Source organism: Sceloporus occidentalis, unplaced genomic scaffold (genome assembly GCF_023333645.1).
Source record: "Sceloporus occidentalis isolate IW3139 unplaced genomic scaffold, rSceOcc1.0.p SCAF_1, whole genome shotgun sequence".
Lineage (NCBI taxonomy): Eukaryota > Metazoa > Chordata > Lepidosauria > Squamata > Phrynosomatidae > Sceloporus > Sceloporus occidentalis.
The window spans coordinates 60,107,079-60,128,186 of record NW_028316981.1 but is presented as its reverse complement, the minus strand read 5'-3'; the positions used below and the strand labels follow the sequence as shown (position 1 = coordinate 60,128,186).

Here is a 21,108-nt window from a genome sequence, read left to right as displayed (position 1 = left end):
GCCATCTGTCAGCAATGCTTTGATTGTATATTCCTGTGTGGAAGGGGGTTGGACTGATTGGCCCTTGTGGTCTCTTCCAACACTATGATTCTATGATTCTTTCATAGCTGCCCTTCTAATCCCAGTCTTCTTTTGGTTTCTTGACTGCAGTCACAGTTCTGATCAATATTTGTTCCAAGGTATGGGAACTCTTTGACTATTTCTATTTTCTTGTTACTGAGGATGAAGTCTTGTAGATCTTCCATGGTCATAATTTGACAGGCATTTAATTGTTACATGCATTTGGACAAATTTGGATAAATTTCAGGTTCTAGTCACTGTAACCTGTATATCTACAGGCATTGTTTATGCTAAATATCAATAGAGAACATGATAACAGTTGCAGAAATGGCAGTGAAACAAATTGTACATTGTCTCAAATGTCTTATCAGAGGAAAGAGGAAAGAAAGCTTCTAATTTTATTGCAAAGGTTGTAGCCAGGAAATGTCTCTGCAAATGATAAATCACAAAACACTTTGAGGAGGTCAAAGGCATTTTTACTGAGTTTCAAAATAGGGATGGCATTTTTAAAACTTGTATTGTTATCAATAACTTTTTTATCCCCAATATATTTCATATGTAAGTAGTGATAATACACCAAGAGTATGCATTTTTGTAAAAAAAAAAAAAATGGAAATGAATGGAAGAATGCTTTTTCAAATATTCCAATTAAGGAATGTAGTTTACAGTAACGGACTATAGAATTTATAGTGAAGCCTTGCTGCATATTGTTCCAAGAACTGTTTTGAACATCAGATAATGACAAATGGTGAGGATTTTGGTTGTCTCTTTCCAAGGCATCTGTTACGTACCCAGGAGGCTTGAGCTCCATATTCTATGTGTAGATCATGCATAATTTGGTCATTCTAAAAAGCAATGTAATGCACAGAATATAGTGCTTGATTGTGGGAGATCTCTGCTCATGTTCTGGCCTGGGAATTTGGTATATTGGAAGAAATAAGATAAATCATCCTTACCTAGGCAATCTTTCATTTGCCTGCATTTTGCAGTATGGAATGAGCTAAAAAAATACTGTTACTTGTTTTAAAATATAATGTCTGTGTTTCAGAATTCTGCTCATTAGTCTCAACAACATTAGACCCACTGGTTTAATTACTGAATAGTGAGTCATTGCATAAGTAGAATCACAGAATCATAGAGTTGGAAGAGACCTCAAAAGCCATCCAGTCCAACCTGCTGCCATGCAAGAACTCTCAATTAAAGCATCCCCGACAGATGTCCATCCAGCCTCTGCTTAAAGACCTCCAAGGAGGGAGATTCCACCACTCTCCAAGAGAGTTTGTTCCACTTTTGAACAGCCCTTACTGTCAGGAAGTTCCTCCTAATGTTGAGGTGGAATCTCTTTTCCTGGAGCTTGCATCCATTGCTCCGGGTCCTAGTCTCTGGAACAGCAGAAAATAAGTTAGCTCCCTCCTCAATATGTCATCCCTTCAAGTATTTACACAGGGCTATCATAACACCTCTTAACCTTCTCTTCTCCAGGCTAAACATCCCCAGCTCCCTAAGTCATTCCTCATAGGGCATGGTTTCCAGACCCTCCACCATCCAAATGATCCAGTGGATCTACTGTAATGAGAACTAACAATAGGATTTTATCCATTTTATTTTATTTAGTCTATATAACAAATATGGCTCCATAAGATTAAGTAAAAATTAAAATCATTCTAGAAAAGAAAGCTCTTTACAGCTGCCCAGAATGCCCAAGAAGATGAAGTTGACTTACTATGGATGGAAGCTTAATTCCAAATGTGAGCATTCACCATTAAAGTGCTCTGCTCCCTACTGAGGTCAATTTTCCATCTAGTGGTTGTAGTAACTTCAAATAATGTGCCCCTTTCTCCCCTCAATAACACATAAAACAATAGAAGAAGAGCAGAGTATAGGCTATACTTCAGAGGAAGGAACAGGTAAACCACTTCTGAGTATTCCTCCCTAAAAAAACCTGTGAAATTCATAAGGTCGCCATAAGTCAAGAGGTGATTTGAAGACACATACATAGTGTAGAAACCGAGGTTTCTTCTTCTGCTTTTATCAGATCTGTTGTGGATGGCTTCGTTCCTGGTGTGATGGTGGCAAAGTGGGAGGGAAAAACCCAAGGGTTTTTTGCAATGGAAAAAAAAAGGGGAATCCTTCACCCCCTTTCAGTCAGCGACCAGTAAGAATAATGTAGAGCCCCACCACTTCCACAGTTGCACCTTTGTATTTTGTTTTCCCCCCAAAAGTGAGAGAACAATACCTCTACCAGATGTGATTCTCCTCTAAAACAAGATATGCTCCTCCTCCTCTTCTTTTAGCACAAGATCTGCTTTTTCCTACAAACCAGAATTGCCTCTCTGTAGTTATTGGAGCATTGGATTAGGACTCCGGGAGACTAGGGAGTGAATCTTCACTCAGCCATGGAAGCCCTCTGGGTGAACTTGGGCAAGTCACACTCTCTCAGCCTGAGAAGTAATTAAAGGCAAACTTCCTCTGAACAAATCTTGCCAAGGAAACAGTGTGATAAATTTGCTTTAGGGTTGCCATAAATTGGAAATGGTTTTAAAGCACACAACAACAACCCAAAAACTGGAGATGAGATTCCAGTCATGGCCCAATTCACATGGAGTGCCTTGGAGTATTTCTTGTTAAAAATTTGCTAACTAAACTTAAGTGTATATATTTGTTTACACATCCATCTATTGAGTTTTGTGATACTTATATCCTATGTGATATTTATTTTTAGAGAGGCCAATAAAAACATAAAAACATTGTTGTGCTGTCCAGCTTTTTTATACTGACAAGGGTTGGGTTTTTAAATGCTGTGTAATTCAGATTTCAAGGTTTGTATATAGTTTTTAAATACATTTTTATATTTTAATGTTTAAATTTTAAATTTGATAAACTGTTTAATTGTTTCTTAAACTTTACATTTATACTTTAAAATTATGTTGTATTGTTTTTAAATATCTGAAAATCATGTTTCCATCTCGAACATAACAACATAAAATTTATATATTTCACAACATTATTTTTATCCAGTTGAAACAAAATTTGCCCTACACCTCAAAATAAGACAGAAATCCAGTCCAAAAACAGTCCTAGCAATGAGAATGAATTGCCTGTACTGAAATGCAGTCTGGGAAAAGGTCCCAAATTGCTGTGTGATAGTACAAATGGTAGGTTATTGGCTTCACAATAGCGTGATTGAAGTGATATCAGCAAACCATTCACAGGGTTTCCTTATTAATAAGGAATTGCAGGAACATTCCAAGTTATTGACAGGAGAAGTACTAGATGGGCATGCAGTCATGTTAAAATCTTCACGCAATCATGATGAGAGCATTCCATTTTTCTCCCGTTTCTTAACCCTGTGTGATAATCTCCTTAGTCTCGAAGGAGGGATAACAGGAGATTTGCTCCTTCCCTGCTCTGCTTCTAATTGCCCTCCAAAGGTGGGCAAGTTGGGACAAATTCTCAGGAGATAGGTTTGAGAGGGGCTTTTCTGCTCCTTTCAGTTATCCATTGTGGATCATGGCAGGGGCGGCATCAGGACTATGGCATGTGATTGCCATGGTCCCAGGGCACTCCGGGTGGAAGCAGCCCATTTTTTTTTACAACAATTGCTTTCTTGATTAATGCTTCAGGGTAGCATTAAAAATATTTCCCTGTTTCTATTTTTTCACTCTTAAATCCAGAATATAATGGAGGATGAAATAATATAAAGATTGATAATACCCAGAGTTCTGTGCATTTCAGAATTCTTTATCTATTTTAACAAGTTACTGAGAGCAGTTTACAATGCCAAGATCTGCCTCCTTTTCCTCTGTAAAACAGGGATAATCATGGAGATTGAATCCAATCCTCAATTCAGCAGTACAGGGAGACATGTGGCAATGGACAGAATAGTACAAACAGTTCAAGTTGAGATGTCATTAGACCACAAAGATGGTTCTGGAAACCAGATGCTCCCAGTTTCCAGGTGCTATGCCATTTAGCTCCAAATCTATTACATCTTCTCATTTCATATGGTAGTCTGCTGGGAGAATTCACTAGCCTCTTGTCTCAGATGATTGACCTGTCCCTTGTGTTATTTTTTTATTATTATTATTTGGCACCATTTCAGCTACTACAACCTGAATCTTACCAGAAAGATTCTGGTAAGAAAGTGTTCTTTGTCCAAATTGGAGGCATAAACATATAGTGAATGAATACTGACATCATGAAAACATCCTTCCACCTTTTGACACCATTTGGATGAGACAGCTTTTATGAGAACCGTGAAAAGTATTTATGGCTACTAATTAACCTAGTTCATTCTCTTGTTTTCCTCTTCCCTCCCCCAGATCCTGCTATTGTGAATGGAGTTTATTGGTCAGAATCATTAAACAAAGTGTTTGTTGACAATTTTGACCGTGACCCTTCCCTTATATGGCAATACTTTGGAAGTGCAAAGGGCTTTTTTAGGCAATATCCAGGTAAGACAACATATTTGTATTGATGATGTTGGGCTTGATTCTTTTTCTGTCCCCCATCCCATAACAGCCTGTCCAGTTCTCTATTTCCTGTCTTCACTGAAGAAATAGTGATAATCTAAACCTGAAGTGTGGGCTGCACAGGAGCACAGAAGTGTTATGGAACAAAATACTGCTATTTGAACAGAAAAGGGGCAGAAACACCCTTGATCAAGTCAAGGAAGTCCAGCTTCAGTATCCCAATGAAGTGGGTCTCTCTGGATTCTCTCCTGTTCTATTAATCTCCTACTTCCCCTGAGAAAAGGAAGTAACAAAGACCTGTAACTCTCTGTCTTTGGTTCTCCCACATCTTCAGGCCTTGACTTCCAAGAAGCTCTAGCCTCCATGACCAATGATATGGGATTCTGGCAGTACAGTTGGCCCTTCTTATACATGGATTTTTTATACACGGATTTAAGCACCCACGGTTTGAAAATGTTCCAAATTTACCTTGATTTTCCATTTTTTATAAGAGACACCATTTTGCTATGTCATTATATTTAATGGGACTTGAGCATACACTGATTTTGTTATACACGGGGGATCTTGGAACCAAACCCCAGCATATAACAAGGGTCCATTGTATAGTAGAGTACATTTATTTATTTCATGTTTCATTATAATATATAATAATAATAAATCTTTATTTTTATACCACTTTTCCTGGGAGATCAAAGTGGTTCACTGCCTTTCTCTCAGACTGGGGCCCGAAAACAGCTTGGGCTAAATTAAGATGTAATTAATACACACACACAGTTTCTTGTCTTCAGTGAAAAATTGTGTCCACATCAAAATACCTCAACTGATGTGTGATTTCCCGGACACAATGTGGAGCTTCTTTTGCCCCCCGAAAGGTTTTGCCAAAAATAAGTGTTGCTAATCTGGAGGGCCAACTATTGGGACTACTGGGGTTTTAATATTACTGATTGCTGTGGGGGGAAAAAGAAAATCTCTTCCAGCTTCCAGATTTTGCTATTGCAGGAAAATACTTCTTATATAATTGTTTCATGGATTTAATCGGCATCAGAGAAATTTATTCTACGTTTAAATTGCTCTGTGCTGAGATAATACTAGCTTTTGCTAGTATTCTAAGGCTGTTCTAGGCAGCAGACTTTCTCAATGGAAGCAGCTGAAACCCTTAGGATATCTTTTTAACTGCAGGAACATTTCCTCCCCCCCCCCTTTTTTTTTTTTTTTAAATAGAAAGGAAGTTTTAATTTTACTTAGAAATTTAGAAAACATTACCTAAGGCTCCAGGAGTGCTGAATTTGCAGCTGTGGTAATAAAAGCACATAACTAAAAATAATATTAAAACTTAGTTTTAGAGTAGTTTTACTGTTTCCATGTTTTCTTACATGAAGCTAATATTGTCACACCATATCTGTTTTCAAATATTTATTTTGCTTGCTCTTTTTGATTGGTGTTTATTGCAAGATCTTATGATTATGTACAATTAATGTGTTGTCTTACAGCTATTTATAACTAATGGATCATTTCAACATAATTCTAGACTATGTTGGATTTAAACCTGCTTTCTACAAAGTAAAGGTTCACGGGAGGAATTAATTGCTGGTTTTTTCCTGCAGTCCAAAGCATTTCACATATTGTTCCACCAAAGGCAGATTTTTTGGGGTCAACAGAAGACTTCAGAGGAAAGGGAGAGGGCCAAACAGAAGACTATTATGCTTGGACCTCTGCCCATCAGAAGCTGAAATGAATCCTCTGTCTTCTTCCAGTAAAGGTGGAATAAAGTATATGAGAAAGGATCATGTTAGAGTAGAATCTACTTTTTGCCATTGGGTTTCCTCACGTGCATAGATCTTCTCCCCTGTAGGAGACAACAAATACTTATGTACAGCTTTTGTTCTGTATTTGCACATATGCAAGTATTTTAGGAACTTCTTCTGTGAAGAAGTACTCATGTTTTTCAAAAACCCACATATGGGCTATTTGTACAAAAATTGCTTTGTGTGCCAAACAGAGTGCTTCTGAAAACAGTGTTTTGGGGGGCTTTTTGGATGGAAAACCACGATTTTGCACAAAAAAAATAGCATTTTCCCTAAAACCCACATTTTTTTAGCAGAAATCATAGATCTTGTGCCAAAAAAATATATTAAAGTGAAACAGCAACAGAAAACCACTGTGGAGAATGTCTTCCCGAAAGAGTTTGGAATATGTGGATATTAGCTAAAAACTGTTTTAAAAATCACCTCTATTTTATTCTTTCTAATTGTGTTTCCTGAGTGTCAAAGGAAAAAAACTTTATTGAGTCAGAAAACAATAGTGAATATTCTTTCCAGCTCTAGTCAATACTATTAGCTTTAAATACTAAACTTGAGTTTAAATGAGTAATATTAAATTGCTAGTGGCTTACTGTTCTGATCTGTAGGTGAGTTCGCATGACATTTAGAATACCAAAAAGCGATATCTATTTAGTCCAAAACTTGAAACTATATTAATTGCAGTTTAATGAATATTGAAAACCCTACATTGAAACCAAAGCTGGCACCAAACATTATCCTGCCTGATGCAAAGCCAAAATATGCTTCACTCTGACAGCAATTCACATTTTTTACTGTGATGCCCCTATTTGAGAGTTCGCCTTCTGAGGATGAAGCAGACTTACCACATCTCCAACTGTGAGCTCCAGCTCAGTCTGGCAGCCACCTGAGTGCTCCACGAGAGGAGGAGGTAGGAGAGATAGCCCCAACATTTCAAAAAAGGTGAAGGCTGAAGTGTCTGGAACAGTATCTCCCCTGCTAGTGAAGTGAGACTCTATGCAGATGCAGCAGGAAAATGCCCTACTGAAATATATTTTGAAGATTGAGTGAGGCTGAGTCAGTATGCATTATAAGTCAAGGGCTTTCCCCTTCTTGGTTGCTGGAAGTAAACTCAATTTCTTTTTCAAGCCTGCATCTAGTGCAGGATCTGACTCCATGATTTATGATTCTGGACTGTTTCTGATCTTATCTGCTACCCATAGACTTTGCTGAAGATTACCACTGTTGACCTTGGACTGTTGGTTAATCGGATACTGCTTGCTCCTTTGGCTTTTGAACTTCTGGCACCCTGCCTACTGGTGCAGTGTGAGAGCAAGACATATAAGAAGAGTGGGAAACTGTGTCCTATACATGTTTCTGGGATCCAGCCTCCAGCAGATCTAGGCCTCATGGCCAATGATGAAGTTTATGTGACTTATGCTCTGCAAACATCTTATCCAGTGGCATGGGTGGCTCCCATTTTAGTAAGATCATGCATGCATTCCAGGCATTGGCTAGCTTTAAAAGAGCTCTCCACAGTGCTGAACCTATCAGAAACAGTGTTCATCTCCTTTAAAGCCTTGATTAAAACCTTGAATGGGTTCTTTGGTTACTGATATGGGAGCCATCAGTTCCCATTGATATGGAGGACTTGAATTGTGTTTTCTTCTCAGGCCTCAGTTATTTACCTCAGTATTAAAACATACAACGAGTAATTCCATGCGGTTTGACAAAGATCTGGATTTGATTAGCATTTTCAGCAGCCATTAAATATAATGACATAGCAAAATGATGTCCCTTATAAAAAATGGAAAATCAAGGTTTGATATTTGAAAGTTATACTTTCTTGAACATTTTCAAACCATGGATGCTTGAATCCATGTATAAAAAATTGGTGTATAAGAAGGGCCAACTGTAATAAGAAGAACACAACCGTTTAATTATCACATTATCTTGCCCTCCTGTATAGATTAAAGCATTTTAGTGCTGCTGCCAATAGCAAAACATTTAAACACTGCTGACCATTATATTAAAGCTTGCCCTTTCCTTACTTGAATGCTGAAAAGCAGCATGGTTCTCTCAAGGTAGAAAAGCAGGTGTTATTTCTTCATGTGATACCCACATGAATGGGAGCACCCAGCTGGATTGAAATTCTTTTAAATTAAATGACTGTGTGAATATATCCTATCAAGTGCAATCCTAACATGGAGATGTGCTGGCTGAAGGGGTTAGAATTGGGCAATTGGCAGAAAGTCTCTTCTTCTTGTAGACATGCTCCTTTGCCAGCAGAACCTTTTCTGCTCACTGATTTAAGAGATCTATTGACAGCACAATCTGCCAGCAGAATTACTCTTCTGAATGGGAAGTGCCAGTGGAATCCCTGCTCCCAAAAGAGATGGAGCACTAAGAACAAGGAGCCAAGTTTATACAAACTCCAAAGCTCCTTCACTCCAGAGACACATCCACAATACTAGTACAAAGGTTTGCCAGGTTGGGAGTAGTGTAGTCTGAGAGGGTTTGTATTCAGCATGTGTCCAGTTAGCCTAGTGTGGCTGAAGTGGTTCTTAGTCATTTTGGATAGCATTCCTGATGTCATGATTAAATTAGTAATTAGTTAATATTTTCCCTGTAGTTTGATTTAAAAACCAAGTGAGGATAAATAGTGAGAGTATTATCATAATTATCATTTTAATTAATTGATTTAACATATATTTCATGATTCACAGAATAGAGGAATAATCTAAGTGATCTGTACCAAAATGGCTGGATAGTCAGCCTGTATTTAATACATTAGGCATGATTATTTTTTGTTGCTGACAAGCTAGCTTGCAGGAGTAGCACACTGTCAAAATTAACATAAGGAGCCATTTCATACCCTTTCCAATTCCTGTGTTGTAGAATAGTGAGTAATGTCATAAATATGTTGCCTGTAAAGGAAAGTATCTGTTTTGTGCCATTTATATCCATTATACAGACAGTTGAGAAAGATTCCCAAACATTGTTGGAATTGTTACCATTTTTTCTTGAGAAAAGGAACTGAGATGGGTGACAGCAGGCTTCTTCAGTGGTGGCAACCTATCAGTGGTTATCCTTCTTCAGAAAGGCTCATTTGGCAATGACATGATGGTGTTTTTGTTTCAGTGAAGCTTAAGAGCTTCTAGACATTTAAATAAAAAGGTTTTAGTGCCGTTATGTAGGTTTTATATTCTTTGTGTTAAAAAGAATATATTTTAAAAAGTAATTGTGATGCCCTAAGAGCTTTTATTACAGGATGCTTCAAAAGTGAAATAGATGATAGATAGATAGATAGATAGATAGATAGATAGATAGATAGATGGATGTAAGGCTATAATCTTATGTATACATATCTGGGCATATGCCCCACCTGTGCATTATTACTTACATCCATGTTTTGTAATGTACAATAATAGCCTGTTCAGTGAGTAAGAATATTGAATTTCACATTCAAATATTATAACATGCACTTGAATTTGCTATACTGAAATATTTCCCACCTTCCCTTTAGGAATAAAATGGGAGCCAGATGAAAATGGAGTCATTGCATTTGACTGCAGAAATCGAAAATGGTAGGTCATAGTTACCCACAAGACTTTCAAAGGAAGTAAAGCACTATAATCTTAAAATACCAATTTACATGTTTCTCCTGTTTGATCCAGGTACATTCAGGCAGCCACTTCTCCCAAAGATGTTGTCATTTTAGTTGATGTCAGTGGCAGCATGAAAGGACTCCGGCTGACAATTGCGAAGCAGACCGTGTCATCCATTTTGGACACTCTTGGGGACGATGATTTTTTTAACATAATTGCTGTGAGTTTCTAAATTTTTGGTCTTTCCTGCACCCTCACCTTCTTTCACTCTCAGTCTTTCTATTCCTTCATCTTCCCCCACTTACAAAATACTGATATACTTTGTTATCTCATATATTTTCAGAGTCCATTTAGGAATTTAAACCTTGAAGATAGCTGGGCTTGGAAAAAATGTAATCTGAAAAGTGACTCTCCCAAGCTCTGTATGATTTGCTGACACACCTGGAGGTATGCAAAAGGATCTTCTAATACCTTTGAGACTAAATGAAAGAAGGAATCTCATGAGCATATTGTGTTACAAACCCATATGCCAACTCAGCCCACACATCTATTCAGGAAATGTTATGACAGACTGTAAAGACATCACCCATAATATTAGAAGGACTTTCATTTGCTCATCCTCTGTCAATAGTACCCTTCAGCACACTACACTGGGCAAACAGGCCAGAGGGTAACAACAGCAATAACATTTACATTTCTGTACTGCTTCATACTGAACTAAGTAGTCTCTAGGTTGTTTACAATGTGTAAGCCAATTGCCTCCAACAACCTGGGTACTCATTTTACTACCCTACAAAAGGATAGAAGGCTGAGTTGACCTTGGAGCCCTCAGGATCGAACTCATAACCTTGTGGCTGCAGTACTAGCATTTAATCACTGTGCCACCATGGCTCCCTGGTGATACATATGCCAGAGGGTAAATGGACACAAATAAGACATTAGAAATGAGAACATACAAAAATCAGTTGCAAAACACTTCAGTCTTCTTGGGCATTCCATTTCAGACCTCAGAACAGCAGTCCTTCAACAACAACAACAACAATAGCAACAACAACAAATGGCCCAGAACACATGGGTCAAAAGAAACTGCTTCCAGCTGCGTTGGGAATGTGGCATTTAGATGATGCATGCCCCCCAAAGTGACTGGAAGACATTCCAATTACACAAAAAGGAGTCGGTTTAAACTGATTCCTGGCCAGTGTGGCTTGGGGCCTGTGGCAGTAGCCAGCTTTGGGAGCAGAGCTTTGGGAGCAGGCTGTGCAGTCGCTGCAGTCCTGTCCTGATTGCACCCAGAGCAGCCTCTGGCCTCTCCTTCCCAGCCATCTGCTTCACCCTCATACAAAAGAAGATTGGAAAGAGAAGATTGGAATATATCCACAACCTCATTGGATTAAGAGGAGACAATGGTTTCCTGGCACACTACACACTTTTTAATGCTAGCAAACCCCATAGCCTTATCAGAGCTTTCTTGGTCAGTTCATCACTTCTCCTTTGTGTTTCCCATGCTACATTCCAATACTCCCACCACCATTCATATGGTTATCTACTCATCCTGGCTTTAGGCAACATTTCTCTTCCTGCCTTTGTGCCTCAACAACCATAGTTAAAACTGAACTTTTCACCTCATCTCCATAGCCAAAGGTTTTGCATTTCTATTGCTATTCTTACACCCAGCCTGCTTATATAGGTTTGTCCCTGTATCCTCCACGCCATGCATCTAAGGAAGTAGATTCAAGTCTGTTAAAGCTCATGCTGCCAAGTTGTTTCTTTCAGTTAATCTCAAAGGTACTAAAGAACCCTTTCCGTACTGATTTTCCAGACTAATACAGCTCTGTCTTTGAATTCTAATACCCAGAGGTGTCAGATTTGGATCTCGGTTCTACTGCTTCAGACTATAGCTGGATTTATGTGATTAAGTGCTCTTCCATTTTTTAAAAAGTCCAAAAGATAGAACCCTTTGAGTAGTTTTTTACAGGTACTCAAAACTGTGCTCAATGAACATACTTAAGTGGGAGTATGTTTACAGTGAGATGTTCTACTACACCAGTTGAAACACATTCATTCGAACACCTAAACAGAACCTATCCTATGTCCCCCTCCAAACACACATGCCCAGGTTTATGCTCCAAGGTAAATGTTGTTGTTGTTATTATTATTATTATTATTATTATTATTATTATTATTATTATTAACCTTTATTTATAAAGCGCTGTAAATTTACACAGCGCAGTACATACAATCTTTTAATTGGACGGTTCCCTGCCCTCAGGCTTACAATCTAAAATGTTGTCTTGATATTCTCCACTATTTGTGGAAAGAGACAAGTGAACTATTTCATTTAATGTTTTCAGGGGGAAGAAAAATCCGCAGTGATTTTAAGGGTACAGATACATATTAATTCCTGCAGCACAGCTTCTCTCTTTTGTTTGGGGGTGGGATCCCTGTTTCCTGCAGCAGCAACAACTATGATATCATCCTAGCCACCATTTGTACCTTCCTCAGTGCCCTGGCTCTAATGTCATTCCAGGAACATTTTATATTGTGGAGGATGGAATTAAAATAAATTGTAGTTCATGTTTAATAATAACAATAACAACAACTCCTCTCTGGAAAAAAAAAACTTTTTCAGTTTTTAAAGTATTTGGAATTTTAGTTTAATGTTGTTTTGTAATCCTGTACATTTGATTGCATACACTGGTTACTTTGTTTTATATTATATTTTATATATTTTATGTAGATAATTAGTTTTATAACTGTATTATATAGTTTTATTTTATTAAGCCTTCCTTCCCTATGTGTGCATCTGTATGTACACACTTTCTATGGTACACTTCTGGCAGGGGCCACTGTTTTTAGTTGTTTCAGTTGCCATGTAAATTGAAGGTGCTATATAATTAATTGATAGTAATAACAGTCCCCTGGCTTAACTGATCTGGAATTCTCCATTCTATGTATAATTCTATGTATAACACCAGGAGCCCTGGTGGCACAGTGGTTAGATGCTGATACTACAGCCACAATGTTGTAAGTTCAATCCTAGAGGAGGGCTCCAAGGTCCACTCAGCCTTTCATCCTTTTGTAGTTTGGTAAAATGAATACCCGGGTTGCTGGTGGCAATTGGCTTACACATTGTAAACACTTAGGGGGTGTTAGCTCACTGATAAGCGGTATAGAAATGTACTTGCTATTGCTATAACTAAGCACTTCATTTTGTTCAGCTGTTCAAACTGATGTATGGCAATTTGGGATCAAACTGATAAAAACAACGATTCTTTTTTTGCAAGTGGAATGAAGGACTCAGAGGTTGTTCATTTGTTTGTATATTTGGTGGAAAAGCATTAAGTCATGTAAACTCATCCACTTACAGTCTGCTGTGGTACAGTTATAGCTTTACTGCCTCAATCAGAGACAGACCACAGAGACTGGTGACAAGATGGTGATATCCCCTTCCTGGCTATTAGAAGCATAAGGCCAGCCTTGCTTGGCACAGAGTAAGCCCTTATAATGAGGTTTTAATTCTGAGTAATTGGATGTATGTTCAGCGATCTGTAACAGCAGATCTGTAACCTGATTTCTGCAGAGGTTAGGAGGCATGGTCACGTTTGAGTTATAGGATGGATGTTAGAGAATTTTAAATTCTGCTTGTTGATGGAACTTTTTCATTCAGTTTCTTAAGTGTGTCTTGATTACTTTTGGAGATTGTAGCAATCATTCATAAATTCTTGCACAACATAAAAGTAGAATGTGTAAATTTCCCAAGTGTTTACAATCATGCCCAACATAACAACATGTGGATTTGATAGTCATCAGATTTATGACAAATATTAGACTCTGTTTCTTTCTCTCTCCTTCGTTCTCTCTTGTTCACCCTCGTTTTTTAAAAAGCAAGTCTCTGCAACCCAGGGTTCCCAACCTCCTGCCTCCCATATGCAATGAAACAGAACTTCAGTTACCATACCCTGTATATCATACATATAGGATTGAATAAATAAATGTAAATAAATAAATAAATAAATAAATAAATAAATAAATGTAAATAAACGCATACATTAATAACATGCAAGGAAGCACTGAGTTGTAATCATGTTTTACTTTCCATTTCGACCTTGGAATTTTAAAGAGTTTCTTTATCAATGAGATGTTTGTTAGGAATTCAGTTATATGTGTTTTTAAATTCTTCAGGCAAATGTGATATATTAAAACATAGTAGACATTTAGCTGAGAGTATCTTTCTTATTAATCTGTAATTGCTCACTACATTATTTTAATAAAAACCTACATAATAGGAAAATATAATTAGTTTTTCACACAGAAAAGATGTATTGTTATTAATCATATTAATATTTATTATTGTTATCATTTTAATATTTTGTATTAATCTAATTACTTGTTACATTATTGTTTCCAGAAACTCACAGAACAGGAAAACATAATTATATTCTCTGTCAAGAAGGATTTATTATCCACCAGCAACCTGTGATAAATTCAAATACTACAGCAGCTTAAGGGGCCAAATATATCAGCCTAGGGCTGTCTAACTGTGTTTCCTTTTCTCCTTGGTACTGTTTGGATTTCTAGGAGTAGAAAGTGTAGAGATGTGATTTTTTAAATTATTTTTTTACTGATTGCCCCTTGCTTCTGCAGCCCTGCATTCTCCTTCACAAATTGTTTGCCAAAGTCCTACAGAGACAGGAATTAACAAATTTACCAGACTCTGTTGTTTCTCCTCACAGGAGCCTCTTCTAGATCAGTGAGTTCTGGCAGCAGCAGTGGAGGGATGCAGTTATAGAAACTGTCTGAAATATTTAAATGGATTTCAATTATTGGTAATCAGTCAATATCAGTGCTTGTAGTTTGGATCAATTATATAATCTCCTTATACAAAAGAGTTTAATCCCTGGTTGTTTTTAGAAGGGAAGGCCTAAGTTCAATAAAAGATGTGATTTCTACACAGCAGGCCTTTTCTGCCTTGTATGCCTCTGTTTTCAAGTGGTGTAACACAAAAAGCTTTCTTTTGTCCCTTTTTCCTGTTCATTTATGTTGGTGATTGTGGCAGGGAGCAGAATTTCATGAGATGCCAACCACTGGAGAAGTAAATTGCAGACAGAGGACCCACAGCAAGGGCATTCTCCCAGGATATTAGTCTCAAAATATCATTCCCGCAGTTTTATTTCTGTACCCAGGTGTACCTAGCTTCTTGCTATGTATTTTCTTTTAAAAAATGACAGCTGTTCCAAACATAATTCATTTTCTTCATTGCAAAAGAAGTAAGAAGAGGTCAAATTTGAGGTGCCGTAAGATTTGAATTGTTGTTGTTAACTACCCTCGAGTTAACCTCGACTCATGGTGACCCTGTAAATGAGGCAACTTCAAGCCTCTCTGTCCTCAGCTGTCCTGCTCAGGTCCTGCAGGCTCATGGCCATGGCCTCCTTGACTGAGTCTATCCAGATGGTATGTGGTCATTCTATTGCCCTTGACCCTTCCTAACATTTTTTCTAGTAAATCATCTCTTTTCATGATGTGGCCAAAGTATCTCAATCTCAGTTTAGTCATCTTGGCTTCCAGGGAGAATTCAGGCTTGATCTGTTCTAGAACCCATTTGTTTGTCTTTTTGGCTGTCCAAGTGATCTTTAATCCTGGTATCCCTGAATAGATAGATAGTTTAGCATGAGAAGTAGAATGGCGATGCATGTCTCATTCAGAATATTTGGTTGCTCTGTCAGTAAGAGGCAAATGAACAGTTCAGCAGAGGAATGTGTTGTTGTATGAACATGAAAGAATCACAGAATCGTAGAGTTGGAAGAGACTACAAGGGCCATCCAGTCAAACCCCTCTGCCATGCAGGAAATCTAAATCAAAGTATCCCCGACAGATGGCCACCAGCCTCTGTTTAAAGACCTCCAATGAAGGAGACTCCACTACATTCTGAGAGAGTGTGTTCCACTGTCAAACAGCCCTTATTGTCAGGAAGTCCCTCCTAATGTTGAGGTGGAATCTCTTTTCCTGTAGCTTGCATCCATTGTTCCGGATCCTGTTCTCTGGAGCAGCAGAAAACAAGCCCGCTCCCTCCTCAATATGACATCCCTTCAAATATTTAAACATGGCTATCATATCACCTCTTAACCTTTTTTAATCCAGGCTAAACATCCCCAGCTCCCTAAGTCCTTCCTCATAGGGCATGCTTTCCAGACCCTTCATCATTTTAGTCGCCCTCCTTTGGACATGCTCCAGTTTCTCAATGTCCTTTTTGAATTGTGGTGCCCAGAACTGGACACAGTATTCCAGGTGGGGCCTGACCAAAGCAGAATACAGTGGCACTATTACTTCTCTTTATCTAGACACTATACTTTTATTGATGCAGCCTAAAATTGCATTGGCCTTTTTAGCTGCTGCATCACACTGTTGACTCATGTTCAACTTGTGCTCTATTTGGACTCCTAGATCCCTTTCACATGTAGGCTCATTCAGCCAGGTGTCCCCCTTCCTATATCTGTGCATTTTATTTTTCTGACCTAAGTGCAGTACCTTACATTTCTCTGTGTTGAATTTCATTTTGTTAGCTTTGGCCCAGCTTTCTAGTCTATTCAGGTCATTTTGAATTTTGATCCTGTCCTCTGGAGTATTCGCTATTCCTCCTAATTTGGTGTCATCTGCAAATTTGAGGAGTATGCCCCCAATTGTGTCATACAAGTCATTGATAAAGATGTTGAATAGCACTGGGCCCAGAACAGAACCCTGTGGGACCCCACTGGTCACTTCTCTCCAGGTTGAAAAGGAACCATTGTTGAGCACCCTTTGGGTTCGGCCGGTCAACCAATTACAAATCCATGTAACAGTTACCTTGTCTAGCCCACATTTTACAAGCTTGTTTGCAAGAATGTCATGGGAAATCTTGTCAAAGGCCTTACTGAAATCAAGATATACTATATCCACAGCATTCCCTTCATCTACCAAGCTGGTAATTTTATCAAAGAAAGAGATCAGATTTATCTGGCATGACTTGTTTCTCTGAAACCCCTGTTGACTTTTTGTGACTATGGAATTGCCATCTAGATGTTCACAGACTCTCTGTTTAATGATCTGCTCTAGAATCTTTCCTGGTATTGAGGTAAGACTAACTAGACGATAATTGTTGGGATCCTCTTTTTTTCCCTTTTTGAAGATGGGGACAACCTCTGTCCTCTGTTAGCATTTTGCCACCTTCTCCACGTAGCAGCCCTACCATTTCCTTCTTCTTCCTTTTGCTGTGCACATATCCAAAAAATCCCTTTTTATTCTTTTTAACTTCTCTAGCAAGCCTGAGTTCATTCTGCGCTTTAGCTTTTCTGACTTTACCCCTACACATGCCTGCTATTTCTTTGAATTACTTTTTCGTGATTTCCCCCTTTTCCCATTTCTTATACATGTTCCGTTTCAAACTTAGCTCAGTTGAAAGTTCCTTAGTCATCCATCCTGGTTTCTTGAGACACCTCCCATTTTTCTTTCTCACTGGAACTGTTTGAAACTCCCATCCATCCTGAACTCCCTTCTCTTTTAGTATTTCTGAAAACGGGATCACCCTCAATACTTCTCTAAGTTTACTGAAATCCGCTCTCCTAAAGTCTAGAATGCGTGCCTGACTATGCCTGGCTTCTCCTTTCCACTGTATAACAAACTCCAGGAGAACATGGTCACTTCCACCTAACGATCCCACCACTTGCACCCCATTAACCAAGTCATCCTTGTTGGTTAGGATCAGATCTAAAATAGCTGACCCCTTGTTGCCTCTTCCACCTTTTGGACAATGAAATTGTCTTCGAGGCAAGTGAGGAATTTACTAGACCTTGAGGATTTGGCTGATTTTGACTTCCAGCAAATATCAGGATAGTTGAAGTCACCCACTACATCTCTCCTTCCTGAGTGTGTAGTCATCTATTCTAGAAAGACATCATCCAATTCCTCCATCTGACTGGGGGGTTTGTAGTAGACTCCCACCATAACATCCTTGTTGTTTCCCTCCCCTTTAATTTTTATCCAGATGCTCTCCACCTGGCTGCCAGTATTGATGTCCTGGATCTCTTCACTGGTGTAAATATCTCTGACATATAGTGCTATTCCTCCTCCTTTCTTGTTTGGCCTATTTCTCTTTAAAAGGTTATAATCCTCTATTTCTACATTCCACTTATGAGACTCATCCCACCAGGTTTCAGTGATGCCTATTATATCATGTTTGCTTTGTTGTACTAGGAGTTCGAGTTCATCTTATTTCCCATGGTCTGTGCATTAGTGTAGAGACATCGCAGACCATGGGTTCCCTTTACTTGCTGCCTGTGCAAGGTTTTTTTCCCCCCACTGTTGGGTCCTTGCACTTTTTTTCTTGTTTCCTCTGTGTCACTTTGACTATTTTCTCTAGCCCTTTTGCCTTTCCTTAATATTGTCTCCCTCCCCCACGAAACTCAGTTTAAAGCCCTCCTGATCAAATTCTTGAGACTGTTGGCAGAAACATTTCTTCCAACTGGCGTGAGATGCAACCTGTCCGTTGCAAGAAGTCCCTCCTCATGGAACCGCAGCCCATGATTGAAGAATCCAAATCATTCTCAATGGAACCATCTGTGGAGCCGGTTGTTCACATCCACTATTTTCTTCTCCCTTCCTGGACCGTGTCCTTCAACTGGCAGAAGAGACGAGATGACAACTTGTACATCCATTTCTTTCAGTTTCCTACCAAGTAATCCCTTCTGATGTTCTGAAGGCTGTGTCTTGTAGTATCATTGGTTCCCACATGGACCAAAAGGAGGGGGTATTGGTCAGTAAGCTTGACCAGTCTTGTCAGCCTGTCTGTCGCATCACGGATCTTTTCCCTGGGGAGACAACACAATTCTCGAGACATCTTGTCAGGCCTACAAATCACTGCATCTGTACCCCTCAACAAGGAGTCTCCCACAACAACCACACGCCTCCTGCAAGGCTTAGCAGCGACTGTTCCCTCTGGTGGAACTCTCAAGCTCCCCTGCTCTGTATGTCCATGCTGCTCTTTCTCGTCCTCCTTGATAAGGGAAAGAGCTTCAAATCGATTCTTTGGCTGCAAGCTCCCAGAACAATCCCTTCTTGGCTTACTTCTCTGTGTGACATTCCTCCAGCTGTCTGCCTCCTGTGTATGTGATGTGACCTCCTCCACCCCAGCACCTTCCTCTGCATGGTACTCATCCAAGATCGTTAGTTCCGTTCTGTCCAGGAAATCCTCTTGCTCCCTAATATGCTGAGTGTAGCTACTCTGGTCTCCAACTGCTGTACTTTCTCCTCCAAGAGTGCTACCAACTTGCACTTGGTGCATGTGAAGTTCTTCACTTCTGTAGGCAAGAAGACAAACATCCCACAAGTGTTGCATGTGACTGCAGCAGTTCCGTCACTGTCCATACTGTGAAGTCTTTAGTAATGATTGAAACAGGACTGTGGGCTTCCTCCTCAAAAATTCCTCTGGTAAACACCAACGTTAAGGCCCCTGATGACCTGGCCTTTTCACCAGTCTCTGGCAGCGAGCTCAATCTACCGGGAATATAACTTTATAGGAATGTCCCATGGTGCTAGCTTGTACTTAAAGGCAAGGTTCTGACTCAAGGTTTGGTTCTCACCTGCTGCCTCTGCTGTAGATTTCTTTGGATCAAAAAAAATTCACTCACAGAAGCTCCAACCCCTCAGCAACAAGCACACTCTCCCAGAGTTTGTTTTTTTAAAATCACTCACCACTCAAAATGGCTGCCTAGCACCTTTTCTCCTTCTCCTCTCTGTGGCAGGAACTGAAAGCCTTATATGAAGCTAGACCATTGGTCTATCTATATCAATATATATTACAACAAATGTGGGCAGCCTTTATTCTGTTGAGGGCTATATTCCTTGAGGAATAATCTGTCAGAGGCCATGTGCTAGCAGAGTGGATTTGAAGCAGCAGCGGATGAGATCAAGGCAAAAAATAGGAAGGTCTACTCCCTTTCCCTTGCTCTCTACGATCCATTTTCCTCTTTTCTCTACACCTCTTTCTTACCTGCTGTATATCAACTCATTAATTATTTCATTATTGCATTCAAGAAGAAATAATTTTTTAAAAAAATTTCCCTGCTGAATAAGAGGTTTGTGTGTGTGTGTGTGTGTGTGTTTGAATTACTTTTTTATCACTTAAAGATTTTTTCATGAAAAAAATTGTTTCCTCAGGCAGAAAAAATGTGTTTAAAATGTGCAAAATATACTCTATTCTTAGGAAAATATTGTTTATTGTTCAAGTACAAGTGAATTATTTTCCCTTTCAAAACCTGTTTTTCTACGAACATTGGCTTTTTACAAAAAAGGTTCAAAAATGCAGTGCAGTAAAATAAAACATAATAAAACAAAGTAAAAATCTCACAGCCATTGCCTATTTTCTCAGCAAGGTGTGATGTATCAAGTTGCCCCCCCCCCTTTTTTTCTTTTTATCTAAGATGAGAAAGTTTCCAAATACTCTATACATTCCTGTTTCAGAGGGATTCTTTCTCCACTCTCCATGGAGGTGCCAGAGACTGAACCACTGGCTTCTGCGTGTAAGACTTGTTCCAAATGAATAGTCCTTTAATGTGATCCTCCTGTCACATTGTCATCTGAGCTCTCCTTGGCATTAAGATAGGGATATTATGCCCTGAATGATGCAATTTTTCAGTAATGCTCACCCTACCTTACATTATTGAAAACACTTCTGTCTTCCAATATATTATATCAGTACTCAAATGTTCATCATATATTTTGCATTTCAGCCCCCAGAAGCCATAGCCAGCTTGGTCAACAGTTAGGAATTCTGGGAGCTAAGGTCCAAAACAATTGAAGGACCAAGGCTTGGGAACCACTGCATTAGATGGTAAACTAATTTTTCTGTGTTCTTTTGCAATAGTTTAGATTATTTTTCAAAAACACTAAGCAGAGAATTATATCTAGAATTCTCATTAAATGTAACAGGAATGATAGTCAGTACACATGATCATAATTAAAAATTCTATTAACTCTTAAAGTATGTAACTGGGCAGTGAAAACTATTTCATGATACAGTTAGATGGCTTATTTGTCTGGTTTATACTGAGTTCATTTCATCCTCCAATAATTTCTTTTCTAAATATATTCATGAATAAATGGCACACAAAAGGCCAATGCAGAACTTCCTAAAGTATAAACATAAAAAGATAATGTAAA

The 21,108-nt window shown here is 38.8% G+C and overlaps 1 protein-coding gene across 3 annotated transcripts in view; it reads left to right on the top strand.

Annotated features, from left to right (window-relative positions):
- The window catches only part of CACNA2D3 (calcium voltage-gated channel auxiliary subunit alpha2delta 3), a 717,368-nt gene that overhangs the window by 301,647 nt on the left and 394,613 nt on the right, over positions 1-21,108 (top strand). For all 3 annotated transcript variants that reach the window (XM_089522601.1, XM_089522591.1, XM_089522612.1), the window contains exons 6-8: positions 4,383-4,514; positions 9,837-9,897; positions 9,988-10,138. In XM_089522601.1, the coding sequence (XP_089378727.1) occupies positions 4,383-4,514; positions 9,837-9,897; positions 9,988-10,138 (344 nt within the window). The remainder of the gene's footprint in view (positions 1-4,382; positions 4,515-9,836; positions 9,898-9,987; positions 10,139-21,108) is intronic.